General features: G+C 43.8%; 2 protein-coding genes and 1 pseudogene across 4 annotated transcripts; 1 reads left to right on the top strand and 2 right to left on the bottom strand.

Annotated features, from left to right (window-relative positions):
• Positions 1–3,986, bottom strand: part of LOC123191999 (receptor-like serine/threonine-protein kinase SD1-7) — a 79,864-nt pseudogene extending 75,878 nt beyond the window's left edge.
• Positions 3,987–12,078: 8,092 nt separating this feature from the next.
• Positions 12,079–14,913, top strand: LOC123190902 (uncharacterized). 2 transcript variants are annotated; one of them, XM_044603628.1, is made up of 4 exons: positions 12,079–12,212; positions 12,291–12,456; positions 14,209–14,280; positions 14,487–14,913. In XM_044603628.1, exons 2-4 carry the CDS (start codon positions 12,310–12,312, stop codon positions 14,658–14,660), a joined length of 393 nt encoding a protein of 130 aa, XP_044459563.1. In that variant the 5' UTR covers positions 12,079–12,212; positions 12,291–12,309; the 3' UTR covers positions 14,661–14,913. The 2 variants fall into 2 exon arrangements, with proteins under 2 accessions (XP_044459563.1, XP_044459562.1); XM_044603627.1 differs by lacking the exon at positions 12,079–12,212 and having other exon boundaries at positions 12,245–12,456.
• Positions 14,914–16,932: 2,019 nt separating this feature from the next.
• On the bottom strand, positions 16,933–21,573 carry LOC123186460 (receptor-like serine/threonine-protein kinase SD1-8). 2 transcript variants are annotated; one of them, XM_044598223.1, is made up of 7 exons: positions 20,203–21,573; positions 19,930–20,079; positions 18,286–18,464; positions 17,994–18,204; positions 17,663–17,900; positions 17,440–17,587; positions 16,933–17,360 (listed from the first exon to the last, which is right to left on the bottom strand). In XM_044598223.1, exons 1-7 carry the CDS (start codon positions 21,533–21,535, stop codon positions 17,058–17,060), a joined length of 2,562 nt encoding a protein of 853 aa, XP_044454158.1. In that variant the 5' UTR covers positions 21,536–21,573; the 3' UTR covers positions 16,933–17,057. The 2 variants fall into 2 exon arrangements, with proteins under 2 accessions (XP_044454158.1, XP_044454159.1); XM_044598224.1 differs by having other exon boundaries at positions 19,975–20,079.
• Positions 21,574–25,277: the final 3,704 nt, after the last annotated feature.

Here is a 25,277-nt window from a genome sequence, read left to right as displayed (position 1 = left end):
CATATTAAACTAGGGCGCTAAGAGTTCATTAGTATACCAGTTACTTACTATGTTACGACGACCCGGGTTGTGTTAGCATGATTCTGGTTTGCACCAAAGATTCTTGCCATACCAAAATATGAAACTTTAGGAATCATTTCTGTATCCAACAAAATGTTGCTCGCTTTGAGATCTCTGTGAATTATCGTTAATCTTGAATCTTGATGAAGATAAAGAAGGCCTCTTGCTATTCCTTTAATTATTTAAACCGTGTCAACCAATCGAGCACATGTTTTCGTGCATGATCTTTCATGGTCAAAATGAAAGGAAACAAGTCATCATGAATACCATTTTGGTTCATGTAAAAAACTGTATGTAATCAACAAACTAGCACATACCAAAAAGAAAGGCGTCCAACTTTTTTTAGTTATGTACTCGTCGACCAATAACTTCTCATCTTCATGAATGCAGCAGCCGAGAAGTTTGACTAGATTCTTGTGCTGCAGTTTTGCAATGAGAACTACTTCATTTTTGAACTCCACTATACCTTGCCCAGAACTCTTACTAAGCCTTTTGACAGCAACTTCTTTTCCACCTTCCATTGTGCCCTACATTTTTTGGAAATGGAGGTATACCCCCGGCCTCTGCATCATGATGATGCATGCGGCCCTTTTATTAAAAATTCAAAAAGTATCATCATAAAGGTCTTATAGCTCGCAAACGAAGCAAAACATAGCACGTAAAACTGAAAAATACAAGCGGACGGTGATAATAAGGACAAGCTCTCTAGACTCCTATCCTGTATGCGAACGCCATCCGAACCGGTTGAATATAACCTGAGCCACCATCTCTCATTGGTTGCACCCAGTAACCAAAGGCTCCCTGGAGTCCATAGGAGTGAGTAAGGACCACGTACGGATCCAAGCTGTAGCTCTGAAGATAACCTGCAAAAAAGTTAAGTTGTGTTGTCTATTAAAAATCATATCATTTCTACAGTTCCATATAGCCCATAGTAACGCACATATTCCAATCCGAATACGAGCTGCCGTGATCTGTTCAACCCCAGCTAACCACGTCCCAAACAAAGACGCAATATCTGCTGGAGGATTGATATTAAAAGCTATATGAATCGTTCTCCAAAGTAAGTTGGCAAGTGGGCATTCAATGAATAAATGTTGTATTGTCTCATCCTGAGCATAAAAACAACACCGCGAGTTGCCTACCCATCGCCTCTTAAGTAAGTTGTCCTTTGTGAGTATTACTTGCTTGTGGACAAACCACATAAAAAATTTAATCCGCAAAGGAACCTTAACCTTCCATATATGAAGTGACCTTGAGATGGGGCCAGAATTAACCAGATCCGTATAGAAGGATCTCATCGTAAATATCCCATTGTGCCCTACATGATCGAACTTTTTCAATGGAGCCAAAAATGGAAATTAACATTTTCGCACCTATGTGTAACATTTTTACATGAAGAGATGTGTTTTTCAGTTGAGCCCATGAGATACTTTTCAACTCTAAAATCGTTTCCTCTGTACCACGAATGACAAGACTAACCCATCATGTTACCTTGTAAACTTTGCCAAAACCTCCACGTCCAAGCAAATTGGAATCCGCAAAAAAATTTGTTCCTGAAAGTATGTCTTCATAGATAAAACATGGAAATTCCGTATTTTTGCCTTCTAGTGAGTTGGATGTGCTAATGTATCCTAGCATCAGTTTCTTCTGGTATTTCTTCTTTCCCCATTTGCCTGTTAATTAGGACATCCACTTACTCTTGCACTAATGTAATATGTCAAAAAGAAGTCGATATTTGTTACTTTACCTCTATATTTGTATATCCAGATGAAGACTATGCATGCTAGTAGTAGCAGACATGATATAATGGGGAGTACAATCTTTACTGGACCGATTTCCTTGTCGACCGCAGAAATACGACCAATCAGAAATTCAGAATTAACTTCCATAAGTACCATGACGGATTTTGTGAAGCTAATTAGGCACCTGGACTATTGTTATTTCTTAACCTGAACTACCAGGGCCAGTGGTAAATCAAAGATTTGACCATCTTAAAAAATGGTAGTTGATCTTGCAAATATGCATTGGACATTATTGTCAATTCAAGAGAAAAAATAGCAACTAGCTATGGCCGTATGGGAAAGTTAAGACATGGAATCTGGAAAGAATTGTCAATGAATTTGAAAGTGAAGGCCAGAAGTAATTGAACAACCTAGCAATTGTAAAATGATATTAAAAGGAATGCCGTGTTTATTTAAACAAGAGGACCTTCCATATGTATTCCTTCCAGTTTCTAAACAACGTGATGTTCTTGATAAGGAACTTCTAAATTTTTAACTACTGATACTGCTTGATATATTTAGATTGGATATCTTGAAAATGGTATGGTTAGATATTTTTTGAAATTATTTTTATAGTACTACAATCTTTTTTGGTTAAATATGTATTGATAGATACTAACAATAGAGTTAAAATCATTACTGACTAGGTAAAAACAAGAGGGCATGGAACACCGAATACCAGGATTGGCAAGTCGGAGGGCACACCCCGAGCACGAGGAGACTCGTGTGCTGGTGGTTCCGAACCAAAAAAAAGTCGGAGGTACAGGTTCTCGCCAACGGTTCTCTTCTGAGCATCAATAAGCTCCCCTGACCAAACTAAGCACCTTGACGGGTCAGCCATAGCACCTCCGCTACTCAAGTTGGCATAAGCATACGCTGTACACGAGCAATTGTTGATGCACTCAGCTGCACAGTCATCCAACTTTCTGTTGCGTATATGCAAGAACATGTCAGGCACCTTCATTCGAGGAAAAGACGCGAAATGACTTTTCTTGCTGCATTCAGCGCTTCTTTTCTCTGACATCCTTTAAAAGAGTTAGTACTGTCGACGGGCTCAAACCCATCAAAGCACTGACATGTTGGAATGGCCTTGGTGAAGTCACAATAGCCAAACGGGCCACAAGAGGCGTAGAGATCGCAAGCACTATTGGGGTGCTCATTGATGACTGTCCATGACATGGAGTGATCGTCCCAGCCTAGAGCCTTCAACTTGCCAGTGTAGTCAAGCATGATGTGCATGAACGGTGAGTTGTTGGAGACGGCGAACGTGTAACTGAACTCGTCTCCAGAGTTGACAACTGTTTGGTACAATGTGGAGCTAGTGTTGGTTAGAAGTGTGCGGCCGGACACCGACACACCGTCCCACACAATGATACGACAATATAGCCTAGCCTTGTTCAACGTTACCAACTGAAGGTCTGGGGATCTTGGGTCGCCGCTGCATGAGAAGTCCCCAGAAGATGGGTCATCGGGGCCCTTCCAAGCAACAAGACGTGTGACGATTTGTGCCTTATAGCTCACCAAAAATCTCATGTTTGGAAGGACGGTGTCGGTCGGATGATCAAAGCTCAACCATATGTCCTGGTCGCCCGAAGACCGGAGGACAAAGTTCCCTGAGTTGAGTAGTACTGCATAAGCTCCTGGCGCCCCAGAAGTGACATTGCTTCCTGCCATCCAAATAATACGGCCTTCGGAGTCTGATAATACCATGCGAGAATTGTTAGTTACCTTGAGCATCATGGACGAAGGGTGTTGATGATTGGGCTGTCTCGGTTGGCGATCCACACGACGGTCTGTGGCCCGGGGAGGCTGTGGTACCATATGCCAAGGTAAAAACTCTTGTTGGAGCTTGTCGGGGAGAAGAAGCCCAGAGCAAAGTCCCCGCTCTCGGAAATGAGCATCTCGCCATGGGTGAGTGGCTTGGCTTGTGTGAGCTGGTCATCCGCGCTGCAGAATGAACTCAAGATTAGGAGGAAGAAGATGGGGATCATCTGCTTGCGCCGGCAGGCACAGATATAGATGAAAGATGGCAAAGTCTGGAACTAATGGAACTAGTTGATAATTAAGGATAAAAACATCAAGGTCGACATAGACCATATATAGCACAGGAGAGCAGAGCAGACTCAAAAGTCTATGGCATAGATAAATACATCAAGGTTGGCAATTGACATAGACCTATATATAGCACATATGGCCAGACGACAAGTCTCCAACGACAGTGCTGCACGCTTAAAGAATATTCGTCACTACGGGGCCAGATTGGAGTCTACGCTCCACACTGAGAGGATGACAGGGGAAAACTCGCGGCATGTGATTGTGAGTTTGCTTGCTGCAGCACTAATGACAATATTTGACTGATAAGTCATGAGCTTGACATGTGTGTGGTAGCCTGGTATGGCTTGTGTTATTTCGGGGCTCTGTATATAGAGCTCGACGTCATGGGCATCTCGAAGGATTTGAAGATTATCAAAGTGGCAAAGTCCGGATTCGAGACTAATCAACAGAGACGGCAATGTGAACAGCCCTTTTCAGGGACCTTGACTAGTACTGATGGTTTGACGAGAGCAGGCCAACAAGTCTCATAGACTTAAACGCTGCTCTAGGTACGCCTAAAGAAAATCGTTACTACTCCCTAACAATTCAAACTGGACTAGAGTGGCAGCTTGAGAGGGTGACCGGGAAACCTCATGATCACGCGCTCGTCGCAGCAGGGGATAATGCATTGCTTTGATATCATCAGAGCCGGTGGCGGGTGGTCGCATACGGAGCCATGCGTTTTTTCTGAGCAACTGGTAGAGGCTTTTCCTATTCATCAAGAGGGAGTAGAATTGACCGGTTAATAAGCTAACACCAGTTGGTTAATTAAGGGAAAACCGAGCAAAACCCCGTACTGCATGGCCCACCAACAGGTATGGAGCCCTGATCAATGATGCCTGCACACCGGCAAGGAACACTACAACAGGTATGGAATCCATGCAGCTAGAAAGAGAGGCTAGAACCAAAATGGAAACCTTCTGACCTCCGTAGAAGACGAGAAGCTGTGTAATCAGGTTTGCGATTTTTGTCCTGTTTTCCCTTCATATTTTTTTGTTGAATTTATTTTGTTCTTGGTTAAGATGGATGACAATATCGAACATGGCATCTTTACGTTTTCATCATAGGAAATATTCTCATTCCATCCGAATGTCCTTGGTCTCGCCTACCTTGATCATAGCCATCCAACAATCCTATTCTAATTTATTGAAATATTAAACCCTAGCCTTGGCTTTACAAAGGAACCCTCATCTACTTTGCTTGCAAGATTATACAAAAAGAATCACAGTAGTTATTCAATGCATATAAAATCTAGATTTGCAAAAAAAGATGCTATCTCCAATGCAATATTTTTTAATTAAAAGTAATTACCTTTCCTGCACATTTGAGCTGAGAAATTCATGAAAATTTGTGGAGATATTTCTACTACTATACTTGACCTCTAGTAAAAATATCGGGTTAAATTGAATAGTGGATCATCCTTGTCTACTCACTCCACCATATTTTTAGCTCCACATGTTTTTGGATGCTCCCCTTAAATTCTTGGCTTGTTGTTGGTCAGTTGGTCACTAACCCCGCCTACTTAATTCAAGAACTTATACCAACAAGCATTCAAGAGGTTGACACTTACTCCTTTGGTGAAAAGCCACTCCTTTCACCATTTGGCAATTATCCTGTTTTGCCATATTACGAAGCAACTACCCTATCTGTTGCTATGAAAAAGGCCACAAAAATCAGAGAGATTACTCCATCTATACCTTGATAAAATCAACTAAAATATTTGTTCCATGGTATATTCTTTTTTCATAAACCATAAATGCCACCTTTTGCACAAAATGCCAAATATAAAGCAACCAATATTTGACCATCAAACTTTGTCACCTTTCTCACCTTCCCTGCCAACCTGGTTCTCTAGAAGATGGGCTTGAATGGAGTAGTAGAAATGTCAACACCACCAATCAAAAACCTCTACCATAAATTTTGCATTTTAGTTGCTAGCGTTGAACTTGTGATGTGCTTTTGTATTCTAACCCTTCTACCATCCTAAGCATATTCAGTGGCACACACTTCCTAAAAAATGTGTCCATGTTCATTGCAAAAATAGTTTTGCTAAATCACATCTAGATGAGAATTACATATGCCACATCTAACTGCTCAATTACACGATGTAAAACGCCAAGATTCGTGTCGCTCTCTTTGTCGTGTGGCTTCGTTGTCAATCCCCCGCACAGCCACGCTCGTGAGAACCTGCTGGGTTGTGTTGGATTTTTAGTTCCCTTGTCGTGGGCTTTAGCTGGGTTATGGGTTGTCTTTTCTATGGGGAGCAACTAGTTAACGAGCGCTCCTTCGGGAGCCTCGCAACGATCAGCGCCACTTGGCGCGCTCTCAGCCATTCGCCACATGTCGCGCTCTGGACGCTCCCTTCGGATTTTTTTTATTTTTACGCATGCGTTTTTGGCTTTTTAAACGGATTTTTTCGGGTTTTTTGACGTTTTGGTTTTGCCCCAGTCTTTCTTAGCTTTTCGATCAAAAAAATTTCAAAAAAAAAATTTTGCACGAAAAAAACGTGTTTTCTTTTATTTTCCTTTCGCGAAAGTTACAGTTTTTCTTCCGCGAGAGGCACGGTTGTGCTTTAGCGAGAGTCACGGCCGTGCCTTTCGGAAACGGAAAAAAAACGCGTTTTCTGTTTTTTTTCTTTCGCGAGAGTCACGGTTTTGCTTCCGCGAGCGGCACTGTTGTGCTTTTGCGAGAGTCACGGCCGTGCCTCTCGAAAAAGGGAAAAACAAAACGCGTTTTCTGTTTTTTTTTCTTTCCTGAGAGTCACGGTTTTGCTTCCGCGAGAGGCACGGTTGTGCTTTCGCGAAAGTCACGACCGTGCCTCTAGGAAAGGAAAAAACAAAACCCGTTTTCTGTTTTTTTTTCTTTCGTGAGAGTCACGGTTTTGCTTCCGCGAGAGGCATGGTTGTGCTTTCGCGAAAATCACGGCCGTGCCTCTAGGAAAGGAAAAATACACATTTTCTGTTTTTTTTCTTTCGCGAGAGTCACGGTTTTGCTTTCGCGAGAGGCACGGTTGTGCCTTCGCGAGAGTCACGGCTGTGCCTCTCGGAAACGAAAAAACGCTTTTTCTATTTTTTTCCTTTCACGAGAGTCACGGTTTTGCTTTCACAAGAGGCACAGTTATGATTTCGCGAGAGGCACGGGCATGCCGCTTTCGGAAAGGGAAAAAACCGTGCTCCCGGTTCGGTTTTTTCGTCCGGTTTTTTTCGTGAAAAAAAGTTCGTCAAAACCTATCAACATGGGATTTAGTTTTGGAGATCTCGACGCGAGGAATCCAATGGTGAAAACGGTTCGAGATTTGGACGCACGGTTTAAGAGATAAAACGTTTTGAATAAATAGATCTACGAAAAAAGGGAAAACTCCCAGGTTGCGACAAGTGGCGCGCTGCATGTGCGCCACTTGTCGCGACCTGGGAAAGTGGAGTGTTCTTTGCAACGAGTACTCCTTAATTAGTGATTTCGTTTTCTATGTTTGTAGTGTGTGATATTTTTCTTTGTGGGTCGGAAGTGGAAAGAGGATCAATTGTGAAATACGAAGCGACTCACCCCTTCTACACAACCACTCATATATATTTTTGCTTTTTGTTTAGGGCAACTCATATTTTTTTGCTGTGTTGTGTGTGCATGTGCATGGGGGGGGGGGGGCATTCTGATATTCCTTTTTGCTGTAATTCCTATTTTAAAGTCAATACATGGTGAAGAAATTGCATAAACACGTACCAACCAATAATTTTCTATTTTTTGATACTATTATATTTTTCCTCTATTTTTTTGAAATTCACCAACTTTTAAAATTTCATAATGAGCCTCAGTTGCAAGTCCATTATTGACATTCAGTTGCAATATTTTCAGTTGCAAGCCCAATCTCTTTTTTCTCTTCAGTTGCAAGTCCACCCAGCCAACTCACCTATTGTGACCTACAATATTTTCCTTCTTTTCATCATTCTTCTTTCTTTTTCTTGGAATGGTTTCATTCAATTTTTTTTCTTGTAACGGTTTTGTTCAGGTTTTTCCTTTTTCTTTTTCTTTTTTCCTTTTTCTTTTTATGTTTTCTTTTTACTAAATGCGCGAACTTCTTTTCGAATTCATGATTTTGTTTTCTAAAATTGATGAACTTTTTTCAAATTGTGATTTATTTTTCAAAATTGATGAACTTCTTTTTAAAATCAATGATTTTTTTCAAATTCATTTTTTTCCAAAAAATATAAAAAAGTTTGAATTCATGAGCGTTTTTCAAATTTTGATGAACTTTTTTCCAAATTTGCGATCTTCCAGGAACTTTTTTTGAATTCCTTGAAATTTTTGAATCATGAATTTTTTTCAAACTCCTAATATATTTTTTCAAAATCATGAATCTTTTTGGATTTTTTGATCTTTTTTTAGATCCATTATTTTTAAAAGTCAACTGGTGATGAACGATTGATGGGCCAGCAGTTGACCGGTGCGCATGTAGTTTTTCTTTAGATAACAGTGCAAACGAAGTCGCTGTGTGGCCGAGTGAGCCACTAGCAGCGCTTGTTGGGCTGGCCACGGCAGTGGCTGCGTGAGCGCCAGGTTCTAGAACAGGCGCCTAAAGCGTCGTATAGGAGCTCCAAAAACGGGTACGGCACTGGTCGTTGCAATTTTGCCACTCTCAATTCTCTTTCCCGTTCACTTTTCGTTCGTAGCAAGCGACACGTTTTTTTAGTTTCTACTTTTCCATTTCCTTTTTCTTTATTTTCTTTCCCCTTTTTATTATTTATTTATTTGTATGAAATTCATCAACCTTTGTAGTCTCTGTGCAAGTCCATATCTCAATACTCAACTGAGGCCGATCCATTTTTATCTCAATTACAAGTACATCCTATTTAGTGAGGGTCTGATCATTTTTTGTCCTAATTACAACTGCATCTTGCCACGCAACTGTGAAGCCTATCTTTCATTTGTTGTCTTAGTTGCAAGCACACTCTGGACACACAACTCTTAGAATGTGTGGCTCGGGTGCTTCTATGGTCGTGTGGGCGGCGTGGAGGTTGGGGTTGGCCGTTTCATGGCGGTGGTACGGTAGATCGGCGATTGGCCGCACCCTGTTCGAAGGTAGAGTGTGCTTGCCGGAGGGAAATCCATGTCTAGCTTTGGCCAGACCGACGGCGGCGACATCCATGGGCATCCTACCCTTCTTGAAGGCTCTGTCACCAGGCCCAGCCTAGGCTCGGCCCATAGGCCGGGAAAACGGGGCGCCCGCCCTGGGCCCCGGGGAGGCAGGGGCCCTGGGCCAAGTAGTATTCTTGCAGGATGCCCAAAATATACACGAAAAAAATTAAGGCCCAACCACCCAAGGAATCGATCGCACTCTTTCCGCACTTGACCCGCGACTCCTTTGCTTCCCCAGTCGCAGGCCCAACGCAGTCGGCAATCCCTACCGTGCCTCTCCGATTCCAGTGTCGTGGCCGGCCATTTAATGGCGTGAATTCCACCCGCAAAAGAATGGCATGAATTCCCTGATCGGCTCTCCTTCCTTCTCAATGCTCTGCTCGTTCCCTAGACTTTGAAGAGAGACCGAGAGGGTAGACGTTTTTCTTTACCGAAAAAGGGTTGCCCCCTTTATATTATAAAGCAAACATCACCGCATACATCCGAGCGAACCGATACAAACACACCCACCACGACACACAGCACACACCCAAGGCAAGATATAAAGGTACCGGGCACCGACACACCTTTCGGACGACAACCAAGCAAACTAGAGATGAACCAAGAAGAACTACTTGGAGCCACCGAGGAGGGGTGAGACGGACAAAGACGGACCAAGGACTCTAGGACGGTGCCTCCCAGAAGTTCTTTCCAGTAATTATGTTCCTTAATTCAGAGATTCATTGATAAATAGCTCTGCGCAGGATTCCACAGCGCACATCCACCAAATCTACATGGGTCTTCTTCTGCTCTTCATTGGATCCGAACGTGGGAGAGTGCTCAGGCTGGAGACTAGAGAAGGGAGAAAGTTTATTCACCTCATGGCGTTGTATTTTTGTTCGTGCTGATTACTGTGGCATACGGATCAAGTCATCTACATCCATCATTTCGTTTCCAGGTGCTCTTGACCCTTGTATTCACCATTTTCATGCAGCTTATTTAGTGGCATGTCTTCAAGAAATTATTTGTCTGGTAGTGGAATCCCAAAAGGGATCAATTGCTAAGTCCTTCGAAATTAGTAATTCTTTGAGGGAATCTGCATGTTTTGATCTTCATAGTATAAACATGAACGGCCACACATCACATTGATCTCCCTGAGCTCTCATGGCACCATTTGCAGAGAGAAGCTTCAAGTATTTTCAGTTTGTCGATGACCAGCGAACAATCACATTCAAAAGAGCTTTGCTACAGTTACAGAATGAAAATCACGGATTATAATTACAGGCTGACGGTGGCCTTACCGTATTGGGTCACGTTGGGCCCCCCCGCTGGAAATTAGGGGGGAAAGTTCAGCGTGGGGTGGACACGTCTGTCCGTAAGAGCAGTCCATGGCTTGTAGTCCGTAAGTGTAGGATTTTTGTATTCAAAAACTACAGGGAAGTTGCACAACTCCAGTACCTATTTTTTAATTGCACAGCTTCAGCACTAACTTTTTCTTTTTGCGGGTGTGCTCCAGCACCAACTGAACAACAACTTTCCGTGCACAAGCTTCAACATATCCAGGTAAAATACTTCAGAGAACAGAGTTTGTGCTGGACAATTCTTCAGAGAACTGCAAAATCAGTGTACAATTCTTCAGAGAACGACGTAGCGTGGGGGTAACCCGCGGCTGTCGAGTTGCCCTTCGAGGTTGCCACATCCGGACGCCGATGTGCTTCACGCAACCTACACTGCAGGTCACGGCCACCGTTACGGCGTCGCGTGGAGCTCAGAGGTGCTGTTAGCGATGCGTGGCTGTGTCGCTCTACTTCACCTCCGGGGCTGCGCCGGCGAGCTCTTCGCCTCCTACGCAGTCCCAATCCCTTGCCGCAAGGTCCACATCGTCGGTGAGGGAGGCTCCCTGGGCCGACGCCACGGGCACCCTCGCCAGCGCGTCCCTTGACTCGGCTTCTCGGGACTGCGCTCCTCGCCGAGGAGAGCTTCGGCACGGTGCGCGGCTGCGTCGCCGCAGTTGGGAGCCCCGTCAGCTATGCCCGCCTACCTCTATGGCATTCACCGCGGCAGCAGCACCATGGTACGGGGCGAGTTAGGTTGGATACGACCAAGTAATCTGCTAATCATCGAGATAAGAGGGGGTTTCTGCTAATTGATGTTTAAGTGGCCGGTTAGAATTCCCACCTTTGATCTGTGCCGTTCTTTGTAGATCTAATGGCTCACACGGCAAGTTTCCAGATTTTCACTGAAAATCAGTTTTCACTCGATACTTCGCCTTAGTTTTATAACTCATGGTAACACAAATGTTTTATGTAGCAACCAGTTTCGACATGGTCATGTGTTGTGCAGAAAAAAAATATCTCCATGGACAATTAAGAAATCAATCTTTTGTCGAGCTGTATTGTTTCATTACTATCATGATACAGTTCTCTTGATCGATAAATAGTTGTACTGTCAGTCTTATTAAGAGTCCAAAGATAATCAATCTATGCTATGCATTGGATATTTAATTTGAGCTTTTGTGTTTCAAGAAGGGCCCCTTGTTCTTGTCTTGCCCCTGGTCCCCGTATATCTATGGCATGGCCCTGTCTTTCACGGTTACTCTCTGTCCTTTGGGGCATCTCTGGGTGAAAATCTTGATCCTTTGATCAGCCGGTGGTGGCGTTTTAATGTCGTGCCCTTCTTGAAGGCCTCGTCTTGGAGCTCATGTCTCGGCGCGTCATGCATCGTCTCTTCATGGTGGCTCCTTCATGGTTGATGCTTATTGTACATCTTTGTTTGCTTGAAGTTATGAGTTAGTGTTGTTGTATCACAGCACTCTTTTATCTTGCCTTGGGTGTGTGCGTGTGTTTCTATCAGCTTGTATTTTGATCATTGCTTTATCTACAAACACCCTTACTTGGTGAATGTTCGTCAAGAGGGGTGACATTTGCAAATGTTTTGGTGATATGTTTAGTTGTTTATGAGATGACAGTTTTTTAACATACATTTTCTTGGAAGATTCACCCCTTTTTGGGTACGGGAAGGAGCTGCAATGGTGGTGGTAGGCGGTAGGCGGAGGACAGGGCTGAGAGGAAGGAGCTGCTTCATGGTGGAGAGTGAGTGTCATCTCGCGTGGAGTTTTGAGACAGCGGAGGAAAACGATGGCGCGGTGGGCATCGCCGGTGACGTTTGGTAGTGCTATTCCTCTGCTTCAGCTTATTTTTACTGCCAGACACGTACGGCCCACTTACTTCGCTTTGGACAACACAGTTGTTAGCGGGCCACCGCAATGGCAACGCCGCCGCCGCCGCTACCAGCGTTCGTGTACCGGATCAGCACGGGGGGTGAGTGGGCGGAGCTTCAGCGCACCGGCGGCACCCTCGGCGGCGACCTCGACCGCTCCACCGGCTGCTTCCACCTCAGCGACCTCGCCCAGGTACCCCCACAATCTCTTCGATTCCTTCCGTCTTTTACCCCCGTCCTCTCCCCTCCAGAAGTCCAGATCTCTCGGCTCTGTCAGATGTGCACTCTGCTTCAGATTCTAGTGTAGATATATTGTTCTGTCAGTAGATCCCCCCTGTATTGCTTGATTTGGACATGGGGATTGACCATGGACTCATGAGTGTATATGCTGCTGGGAGGTGCCATTTCCTGTATGATTTCATTGCTTTTGTTGATCTGGAATTGCGAACCCTTCTTCTCCTGTTGATTTCCTGGGTGGGGTGTCGCAGAGCTTCGGGTTCTTAGCCTCGTCCAGATCTGGGGCTTATTCCTCTGGTTATGCCAAATACAGTAGTCCATACTGTAGTGGATGTCTTTTCTAATGATCCGTAATACACTAGTTTGGTACTACCAAGTACTAATTTCTAATGATCCGTAATACACTAGCAAGCAGTTGAAGAGTGATTCATGGAACGAGATGTGGATCAATGGCGTTCAAAAGACCATTAACAGTATAGCATATTGTACCAAAATAACATAAAATCCGGCAAATTTCTTCTATTGAGAAATTAAATTGGAAACGATGTGTTTTTAGGCTCTTTTTTTTAAAAAAAATCGGGGATAAGAAGGTAGGCCTCATTCTACCTTATATATTCCAAACAGGACGAAGTCTGGGGTTCAAAACAAGTTACAAAGCAACATAAATAAAGCGAGGAAACAGAAAGGGGAGAATGGTCATTTTAGGAACGCTACAAGGTAGGGCCGAACACTCTGCAGAAGAAACCAAGAAATCCTTCAGAGAATGGTTCTCAATTCTGTTGCTCCATAGCTTGGCCATGCTCGCTTTCTGTTGCCGGGAGACAGCCTGAGGGATGAAAATATGATCACTAATCTGTTTGTTGCGGACCTCCCAGAGTTGCACCGTGCGGGCCGTGAAGATCATGTGCCAATGAGGGTCATCAGGCCTGGCAGTCTGCATGAAAGAAAGAACGGAGACCAAGGATTCAGCCAGTGGTAGGAGACCCAAATCTGTGCAAAGATCATGCGTCAGCTTGCATCACAGGATGATATGGTTAATTGACTCAACATCGGGACAACAGTCACAGAAACAGTACTGAATATTCCTCCAACTCCTGTCATATTTTCATGTGTATTCAATCTTGCTCTGAAAGCAAGCCAAAGAAACACAGGATATTTCTTTGGGATCACAGAGCACCAAATGTATTTAGCAGGAGACCAAAAGACAGCACGCGTTGTGAGTAGCCTGTAGAAGAAAGCAGTACAGGGCGGTTTGCAATTTAACCATCCCAATCTCAGATCACTCTCAGAATTGTGGTCCACCACTTGAATGTCACAGATAATTTGGTGCAGTCTATCTAGTTCAGCAGCAGCAGGTGTGGACAGGTCAGGGTGCAACTTAATGTCCTGATACCCACTAAATTGCGAGGTGGCCAAACAAAGCGATCGATGGCAAAAGAAAAATGGGATGGAAACAAGAAAGCAAACCACCCAGATGAAATCCACTGATCAGTCCAAAAGGAGATGTGCAGACCGTCTCCCAATGAGCATGACCTAGCATCCTGGACTAACTGGATAAAAGGGCCATCAACCATTCACTTTCTTGAACTGTCACATGTTCTGGTATTGTAATATCTGTTGAGCACTGGTGTGTGCGTGTGTGTGTGTGTGCGCGCGCGCGTTAGTCCTTCTCAAAAGTCAAGTTTATTTAATCTTTGACTTGGTGTAGGTGAAGATGACACTAAAGAATTATTTCCGTGGGCAAAATGATCTATACCTGCTACAAATTGACACTGCCAAGGTATTAATCTTTAAACATCCATTTTATTTCTTCTCCTATCAATTTATTGTAGCTATTGAGGAAATTACCAATTTTTTATATCTTTAGATCTATATTTACTATGGTTAGTGTACTTATCTATACGGGTGTTAGGACACATGCATAAATTGCCACCTATTGATGCAACAGCATTTACATGTACACCTTACTATCCATGTGTATCTTAGATTGCAGATGGCTTAATTTATGAGGCAGCTGATGGCTGTAACTACTTTCCTCATTTCTATGGGCCTGATCGGAGCTTTGCACCCCTTCAACTAAGTGCTGTTGTCAAGGCAGACAAAATAGAGCTGGCGAACAATGATTTTACTTGCAGTCTACTTGATGGAGCGGCCATCTAATTCTAATGTGTAACTGAAGGTCTCACTCTTGGCCCTTGTTTACATAATTTTCTTGTAAGCTCCCTGTCAAATTTATCAAAGACAGTCCACATGCTTATGATAGTACACAAATTTAATGTCAACCTGGCCATGAAATGGTAGTTATGTAAGGAAACAGTGCGCATAGGCGGAGCAGAGCCTAGATGCACGACCGAACGCCGGATGCAGACCAAATAAGAAATTAAATGTCTAACCAAAGTTTGTACTTTGTGTCTCTCGTTGCTATCTACTTCCCCTGTTGTCTCATAATGTAAGATGTTTTTTTGATACTAGTGTAGTGTTAAAAAAATGTCTTACATTATGGGACGGATGGAGTAATTAGGTCTCTTTTCAGTCCCTAGGCTACATGTAGACATGTCCTGTGCTGCTCTAAGACTTGAAGCCCCTTTACCCATCGTGGTGACCACGATGACATCCTGCCGGCGGCCGCCGCCTTCAGCGCTGGAGCTGGCCGGCATGGTTGATTGAACTGAGCGACGCCGCACCTTTTCCATTATATGTATTTGAGAGCGCTCAACGGGCCTCCCTTCGGCCAATTTTGGGCTTTTGCTACGTAAGCACCCACGAGAGACCCCTAGGCAGGCAAACAAACATGGAGTTCTATATGAGCCGGCTCAAGAGTGTAGCCCACTAAGCTTAATTTTTTCAGAAGTTTTGTTAAAAAATATATTATTGAATATTGTTTTAAAATGTTTTTAATATTTAAAGTTTTATATATTACGAATAAATTAAAAACTGAATGTAAATCTTCATATGTATATAAAAAATTAACATGAGTTGGGCATTTTTTAAATCTGAATGTAAATGTTCATCTCTTGTTTAAAAAGTTTTTATGTACAAAAATATTCATGTATTTAAAAAAATATTCAGGCACCTACATGTAAGTGTTCATGCATATGAAAAATAAATGATAATCACATATTTGAAAATTTTCGTGTATACAAAAGTTGTTCATCGCACATCTAAACAGCATTCATCCGTACAAAAACTATATTAATACTCCTCAAGTGATGTTGAGCAAAATGTTAGCCCAATATGCAACGGACTAGGGATCCCACTTTCCTTTTTCCCTCTTGTTCCTTTCTTTCTTTCTTTCAAATCAAGAGTACACTGTCAAAACGGGAGTAAACAAAAATTCAACACGCATGAGTTCTTTGACAGTATTTTGCTAAATTCTCACAATTTGGTACCAATTTTGAGCTGAACAATTTCTATAGTAAGCGAACAAACTAATGGTATTCCCTCCCATTCCAATGAATAAGGTGTGCACACATTTCAAAGTCCAACTTCGAACCTAAAGTAGACCATTAATATATATTTTTTGACTTAAAAAATATACCATTGAAAACTTCTTTTGAATACGAATTCAATGGTATAATTTTTGTCACATGAAGCCCACATTTGAGTTGTCTAAATTGTGGTCAAACATTAATATTGGGATATGTGCGCATCTTATTGCTTGGGATGGAGAGAGTAGCACGAACAAAACAAATGATAGTATAAATTGTTCCATGTGTAGACACGTATGAACATTTTATTGATCAAGGTGAACAATATTTCTAATTTAGCAAACAAAAAATAAGCACCATAACACACACAAAAACTTGAGCTGCCGAAAGATCTCCCATGACGGTCATCCCATCTTTTCCTCAAGGTGGTCGTACCATAAGGCGGCGATACCGATGATGTGGTACGATGCCAACAAGGTCTTTGTTGGACTCCTGTGTGCATTGGCCGAGGAAGAACATACTGTATCTGGTCAGCAAGGGTTGATGGTTGCTCTCACCGTCGAACGTGAGGAAATCTGTTTTCTGGAGGCGAGGGTTATAGATGGAGAGCGTGAGGTAGTAATCATGGAGAAACGGAGTGCATAGTCGGTAGTTGCGTCAACCTACTGCCGTTAAAGGGTCGGAGCCAAGTACACGTCGGAGGAAAAGAAACAAACTCCAACTAAATTTGGATATAGCAGGAAAACATCTTCTGAGTCAAATATTTCCATATCCAAACTCTATTTCAAAATTAGTGTCGTACCAAATCTGAAATTCTAGGAGTTACTTTTGTGTCTATCATACCGCTTGCCTTGAGATCCCTGTGAATTATTGTGACTCCTGAACCTTGATGGAGATAAAGAAAGCATCGAGTGTTGGATGTCAAAGATTAACCGTGTGCAGAATTTTCAACTAAAAGCATTTTTCTGCCGGTATTGCAGCAAACGTAACCTCAGTAACATTGCTTCGACCGAACAATCTCCTTTCTCTTATATTGTAAAAGCTTACAGTTAAGTACATGACTGAAATCTTACAGTGAAGTACATGACTGAAAAAAGGGAAATGGTTTACACATTAAATTACGGAGTATCTACCGCCCTTCGAACATCGTGACACTCATGTTATTCATTGAGCTGCTGGTATTTTCCCCTGTTTCTTTTGCTTCAGAGTTCCTGTATGCAAAATACACGGGTTGTCTTGGGGTTGAAAGTTCCGTGGTTTCATTCTCTAACATGAACACAACTGATGACATGAGTGGCCTATTGTAAGGATTATCTTGCACACATAAGAGGCCTATATGAATACACCGTAGAACTTCAGTTGGTGAACAGTTATCAGCAATGGAAGAGTGAACCATATCCATTGGCTTCCCATCATTCCATAAGTTCCATGCCTGAATCAATTGAATCAAATTCCTATAAATTACTAATTCCATCAGAAGTGTGCACAAATTCGCATTAAATTGTACTTACATAAGCTAAGAGGTTTGGAAATTCTGAGAGGTGAGGTAAGCTAATCTTCAGACCACTTATGATCTCCAAGAGTAGAACACCAAAGCTGTAAGTATCGGACTTGACAGAGAAGGCGCCATCCATCGCATATTCAGGAGACATGTAACCACTGCGTCACAATTCAACAATAACTTTAAGTAATAGAAAAATTTAACGAAATAAATATCTTGCACGAATTACTCACTATGTCCCAACAACTCGGTTAGTATTTGCTTCTTGTTGGTCACGACCAAAGATTCTTGCCATACCGAAATCGGATATCTTTGGGCTCATATCCACATCTAACAAGATGTTGCTTGATTTAAGGTCTCTATGAATTATGGTCAGCCTTGAGTCTTGGTGGAGATAAAGAAGTCCTCTAGCTACCCCTTTGATTATTTGAAACCTTGTTGGCCAATCAAGGACATACTTACTTGCAGCGTCTAGCAAAACAGCACACAACGTTGTTATAAGTATGCAGCTAAGCTCTGTTAAATAATGTGTTAGCTTTTATCAACACGGAAATCTGAACGTACCAAAAATGAAGACATCCAAGCTTTTGTTTGGTAAGTACTCGTAAATCAGCAGCCTCTCATCTTCATGAATACAATAACCAAGAAGCCTGACAAGGTTCCTATGCTGCAACTTGGCAATTAGAACAACTTCATTTCTGAATTCCTCCGCTCCTTGTCCAGAACTCTTACTGAGCCTTTTGATAGCGACTTCTTTTTCATCTTCCAAGATTCCCTACAGACATTTTTATCATTATTAAGGTCAACAAGATTGTTTTTATGTTATACATGCTGCTGGGTGAGCTTATTTTGTTACCTTGTAAACCTTCCCAAAGCCTCCTTGTCCGAGCATGTTCTCGTTCGAGAAATCATTTGTGGCGGTAACAATATCTCTAAAGCTAATCAATGGAAGCTCGATATTTTCATCACCAATTAGTTGGTTTGAAGCTCCTCCTAGGATCGACTTTGCCTGGACATCCTTGTTTCGACGGTTGCCTAACAAGAAGAGTTGAAATATTGTTTGTCAGTAGTTCTCATAAGAGGTAATATCACAGGTGGTGCTTAAACTTGCCACCGATATTCACTTTAGTGCTTGAAGTTAAAAAATACACCGAACTGGTTTCAAAATTTGACGCGAGCGTGCAAATACAGTGCTAATCCTAATAATAAACGATTTTACGCTGACGTGGCACCATAGTTTGCTTAGCATGCATAGACAACCTCGCCCTAGCAAACTGGAACTATTGGCCAGTATGCCATACGTTTTGTCGTGCCTGTTAATGAAAACAGATCCTTTTTCTTAGAATAATGAAAACATTTCCTGTTTTTTAGATAAAGAGACACGTATGTGGGTTTTAATCGGCTCAGCAGTGAAGCCCAGTTTGCGCATGTTAGTTTCATTTAGAAATTTGTAAAAAAGTTTGTAAATTATAATCACAGTAATAAAAATATTCACATATTTGTTTTAAACGTATCCTATAAATAAAATGGTATTTCTGATTATAAAAATGGACGCACAATTTAGAATTATATAAATATTTTCTATACTACAATTCAGAAGTATTATTTTAACTACATAAACCTTTTAATAGTTACATGTACATTTTTACGATTCATATTGTTTAAGAATTTTCAATAATGTAAAATGTTCATAAATATGCAAAATTTAAAATTTCAGTTTATAAAAAATATTCAATCCCAACTATATTTTAATTATAAAAAAATATGAATATATGACACGATGAAAGTTAAACACATGTTTCTCGCAAAAAAACAAAGTTATACACATGTGAATATTAATAAAATTGTTTCTACCTATAACTTTTTTTCATTTAAGCATAAGCCAAGCATGCATAACTTTTGGAATTTACTCAAAAAATTAAGTTTTTTATAATTATTTTTGCATATACTAAACAATTTAGAAAATTTATTCACTAAAAGCTTTAACTATAAATCACATGTAAATAGCTGAATATTTTTTAAATTACATGAACATTTTAGTTATTTAATTTATATGTATTTATAAAAAAATTGAAGCACAAATATTTGAAATGTATTTTTATTACTGTGATTATAATTTACAAACTTTTTTTAACAAATTTCTAAAATCAAACTAACATGCGCAAACAGGCTTGCACTGCAGCAGGTTATTAAAACCAACGAACGCGTCTCTTTATCTAACAAAATAGGAAATGTTTTCATTATTCTAAAAAAGGATCTGTTTTCATTAACAGGCACGAGAAAACGGCGTATTGGCCAGTAGTTCCAGTTTGCTAGGGCGAGGTTGTCTGTGCATGCTAAGCGAACTACGGTGCTACGTCAGTGTAAAAACATCTACTAATAGGATTAGCACTGTATTTGCACGCTCGTGCCAAGTTTTGAAACCAGTTCGATGTATTTTTCAACTTCAGGCACTAAGGTGAACATCGGTGGCAAGTTTAAGCACCACCTGTGATATTACCTCTTCTCATAAGTGCCACAACAATGTTGCATCCTGAAATTCTACCTCTGAACTTGCATAACCAAACAAGGCAGATGCACATCAGTACAAGCAGACATGCTGTGACTGGTAGCAAGATCTTCAACATACCCCATCTCTTCTTATTAGCAGCTGAAGAAATAAATTTCAGAAAGAAAATAAACAGTTATACATGACCAACTAAATTTCAACAAGAGATATCACAGATTAATCCATTGGGCAACATGATCCATCCAAAGTCCAAACTGCACGTACCTGCTAGTTCGGATTTTGCCAGCCTCACATAGAGATCCTGGCCTTTGTCGACGTACCGGACGTCGACGATGTCCCCGACCCAGATGACGCAGCCACTGCCACCGCCGCCTCCTCTGATGTCGGCGGCGGCGAAGGCCACGCAGGAGCAGTTGGCCAGGCACCTCGCCCTGCATCCCTCCAGCGTCGCCCCGACGTCCACCGTCGCATTGTCAGTGTCAGGGAGCTTCACGCCAGACACCACCACGAACCCGTCCGTGGTGGCGCCGCCGTCGCGGCACTGCAGGGGCACGTTCCTCCGGCAGCCGGCGGCGGCCTCCCTCATGGACCAGTGCGCGGGGGACACGGGCACGTACCCCTGCACGCACCCGCAGAAGAGCGTGGCCGCCGTGTTGACGTTGCACAGCCCGAAGGCGCCGCACTTGGCGTAGTCATCGCACACGTCCCTCGGCGCCTGCGCGAACACGTTCCACACCCGGCTGCCGCCGTCCCACGCCAGCCGCTGGATCACGCCGGCCTCGCTCAGCACCAGCCGCGAGAAGGGCGCCGCCGCCGTGGCGTTGAACACGTAGGCCACCTCGTCGGGCCGGACCACCACCTGGTTCGTGAACATGTCCGAGTAGGACGCCATCTCCGGGACGCCGCTGAACCACAGCCCGTTCCACGGCCCCGTGCGGTACTTCTTGACGTCGCCGCGCCACGACACGCAGTCCGGCAGCCCCCGAGTGTCCATGGCGCGCCGGCAGTCCCCCGTCGCCGGGTCGTCCGGGGAGCGCCAAGACCTGAGGGACCACTCGGCGCCCGTCTGCGGGTTCCTGCCCAGCCGCATGCCGGCGATCAGGGTGTTGGACGGGTGGTCGAACGACTGCCACAGCACGGCGCCTTCTTCTTCGTCGTCGTCGCGCACCACCACTAGGTTGCCGGACTCGAGCAGCCGCGCCTCCGCGGACAACGAAGAAGAAGTAGCGCCACCGGTCGTCGTGTTTAAGGAGGACCACGCGGTCCGGCCGGAGCCGTCGAGCAGGAGAAACCTGCCTGCCCCGTCGATCTCCAGCACGCCGGCGGTGTCGTTGAGCGGGCTGTCGCGGTTGGCCACCCAGACCACGGCGTCCGTGGACGCGGAGAACCATATCCCGACGTACCTCCTGTTGGGGTCGCCCGGTGAGAAGAACCCTAGGGTGAAGGCGCCACCAGCCGAGACGAGCGTCTGGCCGTCGGTGATGTTGCGCCGGCCATCGTTCAGGGTGTCATCACGAGATGAAACGCCCGCGGCCGAGCAGGTTCCGTAACAAAGTAAGAGCACGGAGACGAGCATGACACGAAGCTTGAGGAACATCGTTGCAGCAGTTCGCACAGCTGAGCGGAAGAGGCTGCTCCGCTGCTGCTATATATGCTTGAGGCAAAGGAGGAGAAGCAGGCTGTTGATGAGACGAGGACGTGATCACTCTGGCGGCCTACGTACGTGCACGGGAATAGCTAGAGCATGCGCGCAACTTGCGTGGTCGTCTATGGCCGACTAAATCGACTTGGTCCAACAAGCACAAGCATGCCACGGCCGAAAGAAGTCTAACGAAGTCATGGATTGTACGTGACATGCTTGCTAGTTTGTCAAGGGAAGTCACGTGACTCACATCCACTAGCCATGCCCTTTTTTTCCAAGGCTAATGGCGTCCTTGAATTCTTTGACCCCAAGACATGGAAATTATACACTAGTACACAGGACTGCATCGTTAGTTCATCTTGTCCAGTTGGTTAGTTAACATGTGGACCATGTATATGCAAGATGAGAAAGGGTACTATGGCAGCAGCCTCAACTTTAGACCTATTGCTCTGGATCAAGCTTCAAAATATCGGATATCAGGTTCGTGTCGGTTTGGCTTCGACACATCGAATGTCGGATATCGGGTGATATATCGGACGATATGTTGATATATCAGAGAAAACATGTCTAGTTTTTTTCATTATTCTTGTTCAAAACATTTATTTTTAGTAAAACAAAATGTATGATGTCAATGCTTTAACATAACACTTTTAGATTCCTAGTTTATTAAATTGTTGATTAGGAATCTATTAAGGAAAGATTCACAAAATGCTTACTCTATGATTAAAAACAATACTATATATGCATTTGTACGAAACATTGTGGATGATTTTGATAATATCTAATGAAGTTGTAAATGCATAATCTTATTTTACTGCTTTACAATAAAGAATTGTTGTCATATACATATCGTTCTATATCGGTGGACATATCGGGCCAGATATCGGCCATGTTGATCGATATTTCGGTCCATATCGGACAATATGTTTGAAAATGATAGCTATAAAATGATGTGTTATGTTTATATCAATAGAGCCCCAAAAGTGATACATCAGCACATCAGCCTAGATTTACTTGATTTAAAGGCTTGCTCTGGATGCAGTAGCGGAGGACGGATAAAATTTGAGGTGGGGTGAACTCTAAATGATAAAAAATGTATGATACAACACCGAAGTGGTTCATACCTACGAAGCACCGATACGGCGACATCGGTACGGTGATAGGGATACAGGGACATGGGATGCAATAATTTATAGAAACAGTCATACGACAATACAACAAGTATATATAAAAAGTAAATAATTTGCTTCACTTGTGGGGTTAACATTTTTTTTCTCTAGCAAGTTCTTGTGGTTGGTTGTTTTGGTTTGGTTTTATCCGCGTTGGCTTGGGTTTTAGTTATGTTTTGGCTTTTTTTATATGTCGTACTAGGCCGCTGTTGGAGACGGTGTTTGTTCTAAAAGGAGAGCGAATTTGTTCGGTGCATGGTGTCCTACATGTTTTAGTCTCGGCATGAGCCAGTGATGGTTGTGTGAGCCCCTTGCGAACTCCTATTCCACGTGGAAACTATCGTATTGCTTCATAGCGCTCAGATGGGCCGGCACGAAGCTCCTTGCTTCGCTCAATCGCTTAGTTTTTTTCGCTCCTTCCATTGCATTGGTAGAAAAAGGGCCTATTGTCCCGGTTCGTAAGGGTCTTTTGTCCCGATTCTGGAATCGAGACTAAAGGGTCGGTACTAATGCCCTGTCCCTTTAATCCCGGTTCAATCCAAAACCGGGACAGATGGGCCTCCATGTGGCCTGTGCGCGGAGCCCAGGCAGGAGACCCTTTAGTCCCGGTTGATGGCACCAACCGGGACCAATAGGCATCCACACGTCAGCATTTCTGTGGCTGGAGTTTTTGTTTTTTTTGAAGGGGGGGGTGTTTGGGGGTTTTGGGGGGTTAATTTAGGTGTTTCATATATTGTGTTAGCTAGCTATAATTAATAGAGAGAAGTGTCCTTTCTTATGTCCGTGCTTGGTCGACGCTACGTAGTATACATACGTATAGAGAGGACTAGACACGCTAGCTAGCTAGTAAGCAAACGAAGGAAATAAAAGATCGTCATGAACATATATGCATACAGAGAGAAGTGATATCGACCACCTCTCCTTCTCCGAGAAATTGGTCGAACAACAAGTTCTCGTATATCTATCTGACACTACCGGCTACATATATACAATAATTATCTCTTACAAATATAATCATACGGACTCAGGGTCCACATAGTATTCCCCGTCTTCAGCGATCACGTGGTCAAGAAAGAATGCTGCCAATTCCTCTTGAATTGCTCGCATGCGAGCTGGTGCTAGGAGTTCATCCCGCTTCCGAAACATCTAATTTAAAGAAGGGGGTCAATACATATATATGAATGAATGAAACTCAACACAAATGATGGTAATAAAATAAAATTGTGAATGTTGTTATTTACGTACTTCATATTGTTCGTCAGTGTAGCCCCGCTCACAGGTCGTGTGGCGGATGGACTCGCAAACGTAGTATCCACAGAAATCATTCCCTTGTTCCTGCCACAACCACTTTACAAGAAATAAAGGTCAATCAAACTGATAAGCAAGAATGCCAAATGGTATTGATGAAACTAGCGCTTGAATCACTAGTAGATGCGCGGAACATGCTACTATAGTACTTCCCAACCGCTCTGCTTCGGCAAATTCCTTTCCAATAATGCACTCATAATTTCCTTTCGACGGAGACTTGGGTGGTTTTGTCAGGGCAGCCAGAGTGCGCTTCGCTTTCACCGGATCTACCTTCTCCTCCGGAAGTGGATGTCTCTTTGCTTTAAACCCTTGAAACCAGTCATCCACTTCGGTTCGTGCGATCTCGGCGTTCTCCTCCGGGGTCCTCTCGTATGGTAACTTCTCTAGAGTCTTCAGAGAAGGACCGAATCTGTATGTCCTCCCGCCTCTGGTTGTACTGCTAGACGCCGGCCGAGCAGACGGAGCGGTTGTCTTCTTTACTTGCTTACGAGGCGGAGGAGAAGGACTACGACGCGCCGGAGCAGCCGGAGCGGCGGCAGGTCTCTTCCGCCCTTGCTGACGAGGCGGAGAAGGAGGAGGCTGGCTGCTCGGGCGCGTCGGCGCAGGCGGAGAAGGAGGCAGAGTGCCGCCACGCGCTGGAGAAGGAGCCGGTCGAGTGCCCTGATCGTCACTCGCTGGAGGAGGAGGCGGTGGAGGAGGCGGAGTGCCCTGACTCGCCGGAGGAGGAGGCGGTGGAGGAGGCAGAGTGCCCTGACTTGCCGGAGGAGGAGGAAGAGGCGGAGGCGTCCAGTTCGGAAGGTTGATGAGCTCCTTCCGCCATAGGCATGGAGTCTTCAGAGCAGACCCCAGCCTAGTCTCCCCTTCACCGGTAGGGTGGTCAAGCTGGAGGTTCTCAAATCCCTCCGTTATTTCATCCACCATCACCCTAGCATATCCTTCTAGAATCGGCCGGCAGTGAAAAGTTGCGCCGGGTTCAGTAGGATAAACAGAGCCAACAGCCGCCTTGACCTTCAAATTCATCCATTGCGTCATAAGGTGGCAATTTTGAGACTCCGTGATAGCATCCACGAGATAGCTGGCAGGAGCCGTCAAGGCATGCTCCGGCTGAAGCAGCTCGGTGGAAGCCACACTGCTTCTCCGCTGAGATGGCGGGGTAGCTTCGGGGGAAGCTTCGGCAGTACGTTTGCTGCGATTTGCTTCTCGTTCCTCTATCGCTTGTA

Source organism: Triticum aestivum, chromosome 2A (genome assembly GCF_018294505.1).
Source record: "Triticum aestivum cultivar Chinese Spring chromosome 2A, IWGSC CS RefSeq v2.1, whole genome shotgun sequence".
Classification (NCBI taxonomy): domain Eukaryota; kingdom Viridiplantae; phylum Streptophyta; class Magnoliopsida; order Poales; family Poaceae; genus Triticum; species Triticum aestivum.
This window is presented reverse-complemented; position numbering and strand designations above follow the sequence as displayed.